Genomic DNA, 4,446 nt, shown 5'->3' on the forward strand with positions numbered 1-4,446 from the left:
GCAGCCAAACAAACTCACATTGTTTTAATAAAAAAGGTCATCATGCCATGAGCAACCGTACGCAGCGGCCGTATATTACCACACAACAGCACAGCGGTTACCTTGCTGAGGTGTTGGAGGTGTGCAGCCTGACATCTCACTGTGGCTGCTCTTGAATGTTCCAAAACTAAGAACAGTAATGCTGGATTACATGCTGCATCATTTCCTGTGAATCCCTTGTGCATGTAAGAATGGCAGACCCCGCTACTAACCATGAAAACTACTATATTGAGATGTATTTACAGAACGTAGTGGCAACCATAAACTGTATTAAAAATGGGGTTAGGATTCTTGAAAATCGGGAAGGATTATAACTATTAAACGTATTTAACCAATACAGTAAGCTCGACAACAGCCTTCAAATTGGTGTAAACATTAGATCCCTTAGGAGGTCCCAAGATTTTGAGTTTCTTTCTAAACTGGTTTTAAAACTGAATGTTTCTTTGTGTGCAGTGTCGAGATGTAAGAACCAGAGAAGTGGGCATTCAGGAGATCCACCACAAAGTCAGACCATACCAGGTAATGGACAGCAGTTTAAGACACTGATTATTTAAAAATAATTAAATCAATTTAGCGTTTTTTTTTTTTTTAATACAACCAAACCAAAAACAATAACAAAAACGGCTGTGTGCTCAGGTGGAGCTGGTGCGGAGGGACTACGTGGCTAACGGCGGCTGGGAGACCTTCCTCTCCTACGAGGACCCAGAGCAGGACATCCTAATTGGCCTGTTGCGTCTGCGTCGCTGCTCCCCGCAGTCCTTCCGTCCGGAGCTGAAAGGAGGCACGTCCATCATCCGCGAGCTGCACGTTTACGGCAGCGTTGTACCCGTCAGCAGCCGAGACCCCAGCAAATTCCAGCATCAGGTGGTCATGCTTTCTCACACACATACAGCTTGATTCCTTTACCAGCTGTGAATCAGACACTGTAAGACATCAGTCCTGGCCTGTACTTTCTTTGGCCTATATGACATTAGAAAAGTGTAACACTGAGATTAATAAGTCAAAATAAGGGAAGGTAGCTAAAAGTGCTTTGAGAAAATGACTTTTCATACTAACTCTGTTTATGTGTTCCTTTCCCTCCTCCTTGTTCAGGGTTTTGGTATGATGCTGATGGAGGAGGCCGAGAGAATTGCCAGAGATGAACACGGCTCTAGTAAACTGGCTGTTATCTCAGGTGAGAAACTAAACAGCATCATTTATCCACTCCTTGGACATCCAAATACAAACTATACAAAGCCATATCATGACTGTATTAGGTCAGTAGAAACACAGCAATGTCATCGGGAAGTAAACATACTGCAAGTTTAAACATTTTTAATAGGGTTTGTGAATTTTAAGTATTAATAAATGTAACGTAAGCATTCTACCAACGTGAACAGAATATTTGAGGTTTATTTTCAACAATGTTGTGTTCTAAAGTCACTTAAAGAGCCTGTCCAACAGTGGGGTTCTTTATTAAATACACTCTCAGCCAGTCACATTACTGGTCTCATCGCTGTGAAACAGCTGAGCCAATCACAGTGGCACATGACAACTACAGTTCAACGAATCAAGAGAGCTTCTTCAGCAAATCATATTGTTGTCTGGATGGTGCAGAGTAACACAAATCTGCAGCTAGAGGTAGATTTGTTTTGATTTTAAACAGTTAATTAGTACAATGATGATAGAAGCAAGTAATAAAAAAAATAGTTTGGTCAAGCAGTTTAGATATCAGATATCATTGCCTAAATATACGCTATTTCAGTCATAATTATACTGTATCTCACATTTTAAATGGTCACATCATATCATATATAACGCCATTGTGCCATTTGTGTGTTCAATATCATCGTAGTTGCAGGTGAAAGGAAGTCACCACAAGGATCATTAGCAACAGTTTTACAGTTGTCTTCTCTGGTGTGTTTTGCAGGTGTAGGAACCAGGAACTACTACAGGAAGATGGGTTACGAGTTGGAGGGACCTTATATGGTGAAGAACCTATATGGACCCGGAATGGACTGAACCTGGACGATGTTTTTATCTGGATACAGACGCACTTACACACGCACACATTCTTTTATTTATCAAGACAATGTTCTCTGGACGCAGTTTCCGCAGCGTGTGTTGTGAAACAGTTTGCTTTTTATCTGGTGCACACCAGGCAATGCTGTTGCATCTCCTCCGCTTTGTGTAGATAAGGAGACTGTGAGAGGGTGTGAGGAATAAAGTAAAGATATTTGGAATGAAGCCAGAGCGTCTTGTGGATGAGGTTTTGGGTTGAATTTGAGATACAAAGAAAGGTTTAGTCCGCTCCTTTCCCTATACAGGTACTGAAACACACACACATGTTGGTATTTTGGTTAGCACCAGTGCCTTGCCAGTGAACTCTGTTTCAGTGAGCAGTTCTGATCCAGTCTGACCAGAACAATCCTGCTGAGACAGTTTTAATCTTACTCAAGTGTTACATGAGTCTGGTAAAGAATGTCTAGATATCCTTTTAGATCATTTGCGCGTGTTTGCGTCTGGGGTGAGAAGAAACCTGTTTAGCATCACGGTTCGAGTTAATCATGTTTATGTTGTAATTAAACAGAAAACCCATTACGAGTCAAGCGTTCATTAATGGTTGCCAGTGGATGAATGAACAGTGGGAGCTGTCCTTGCTGGGCAGCCGTTGTGTAATTGCTGAATTTTGATTTATAGGGCAGGAAATTGAATATTAGTGTTACATAAATTGCTTTTTAAAGCCCCACAGTTAATCCTATTTCTTGTTTCTCTGTCATGCATTCTTGGTCTATGTATTCTGGTAAATTCCAGATGTTGAACACATCACTTGAGCATTTTTTCCCCCCCAAAGAATAAAGTATATTTGTGTTTTATGTCCCGCTTTGAGAGTTCTTGATGCTGCGGAAATCTTTGCAAGACATTTCAATAATTAAACCTAAATGACAGGATAGCCAAAAGGTTTTAGCCTCCAAAAGAAAGGTCACGTCGTATAGAGTGGCTCCTATAATGTATTCCCCAGTGTCAAGGGTGCCAGCCCTAGCAGGAGACCCCTGATGATTGCCCTATGAGAGTGTTTTACTGGCTCATTTGACACAGCCTTTCCAATTACATCTCCATCAGTTACCTGTCTATTGAACATTGACCGAATGCCGTGTTCAGCCACACTGTTACTGGAAAGGGTTTGTCATTTGAGAAATAGCTAGCAATAAAGCGCGAAAGGCTCATGCGGCGACCTATGTCTCATATAGATTCCAACTGCACAGGGCGATTGAAGCTGAACGGCCATGCGTAATTTCCTGGATGCGGCCCCTGAGTCGTGACTGCTGTGCTGTGTGTTGGTGTTGCAGTCCCTGACGCATTGAGGAATAGGCCACACTCAGGCTTTCTCTCCACGCTTGCTCACTCCTGCTATCAGTTGTGAAATCTGAGAGGACTTTTCCCTCCGCTCACACTCGCTGAGTCTGTGCCGAGCTGATTTGTGCTGTGGAGGAGGCAGAGTCTGGTCTAATCTTCACTGCGACATGAGCAGAAGTGTAGCAGGTTCAGTTAAACTCTACTGAAGTGAAGGTTGCAGGACCCGTCTACAACAATTACCTGAGTAAAAGAAGAGAAAAAGGATCTGGGTAGTGTCGATGCTGTATATTCCCCAAGTGTATGCATTACCTGATGTCAGTTCATTGTTGAAAATGATGGCTCAGTCCTGGTTTACACTCCTTAAGGGTACTACAGGGAGATTGTAACTGGTTATGAAACAGTCTCAATTCAATACTGATGCCTCTGTATGACCTACAGAAACAAACAAGACCACATACATAGTTCTACATAGTTATTCTCAATGCCTGCCACTGGGTTGGATTCCCCTTGAAATTAATGAAATGAGGTGGAAACACTACTGCCAGAATGAACACAAAATGGAAGTTCCTTGTAGGGGCAGTAGGTTTAAAAAGGCTGATACTGAAACTTTATTGTGGATGCCAGATATCCCCAGTAGTCGGCATTTTTATGTCAGATACACATACAGTAAAAATAAATGTTAATATTTGAGTTGCAAACTCAAAATATTGGTGTTACCACAAAATGATTCCTCTCAATATCCATGTTGATACTGGACAAAGTAATCCATCATAGCCAATGTGTTGTGTACATAAGTCAGCGTAGCAATGATTAAGTTCAAGGTATTTTCTTAAATTACATATTTTTAAGCTAAGCTAACAGCGTGGCTTAAGGGATGGCAATGTCCGTCAGTCTATCTCGACAACTGTTCACTTGATTGCCGTAACATTTTGTACACAGACATTAATGGTCCCCAGAGGATCAAGCCTACTGACTATGGTGACTTTTCATTTAGCACCATCATCATCAGGTCAAAATTTGCCAAATACCCAAAAAACTAATTCCATTATTATATATTATTCCATTAACTTG

At 41.5% G+C, this 4,446-nt stretch overlaps 1 protein-coding gene across 1 annotated transcript in view; it reads left to right on the forward strand.

Annotated features, from left to right (window-relative positions):
• elp3 (elongator acetyltransferase complex subunit 3) overlaps positions 1-2,894 on the forward strand; it is an 18,714-nt gene extending 15,820 nt beyond the window's left edge. Inside the window, exons 12-15 of the mRNA XM_035678650.1 lie at positions 493-558; positions 676-903; positions 1,132-1,213; positions 1,949-2,894. Of these exons, the coding sequence (XP_035534543.1) occupies positions 493-558; positions 676-903; positions 1,132-1,213; positions 1,949-2,040 (468 nt within the window). The 3' untranslated portion in view covers positions 2,041-2,894. The remainder of the gene's footprint in view (positions 1-492; positions 559-675; positions 904-1,131; positions 1,214-1,948) is intronic.
• The last annotated feature ends 1,552 nt before the right edge of the window (positions 2,895-4,446 follow it).

Source organism: Morone saxatilis, unplaced genomic scaffold (genome assembly GCF_004916995.1).
Source record: "Morone saxatilis isolate NCDOM2014 unplaced genomic scaffold, NCSU_SB_2.0 Contig7, whole genome shotgun sequence".
In the NCBI taxonomy this organism is placed as follows: domain Eukaryota; kingdom Metazoa; phylum Chordata; class Actinopteri; family Moronidae; genus Morone; species Morone saxatilis.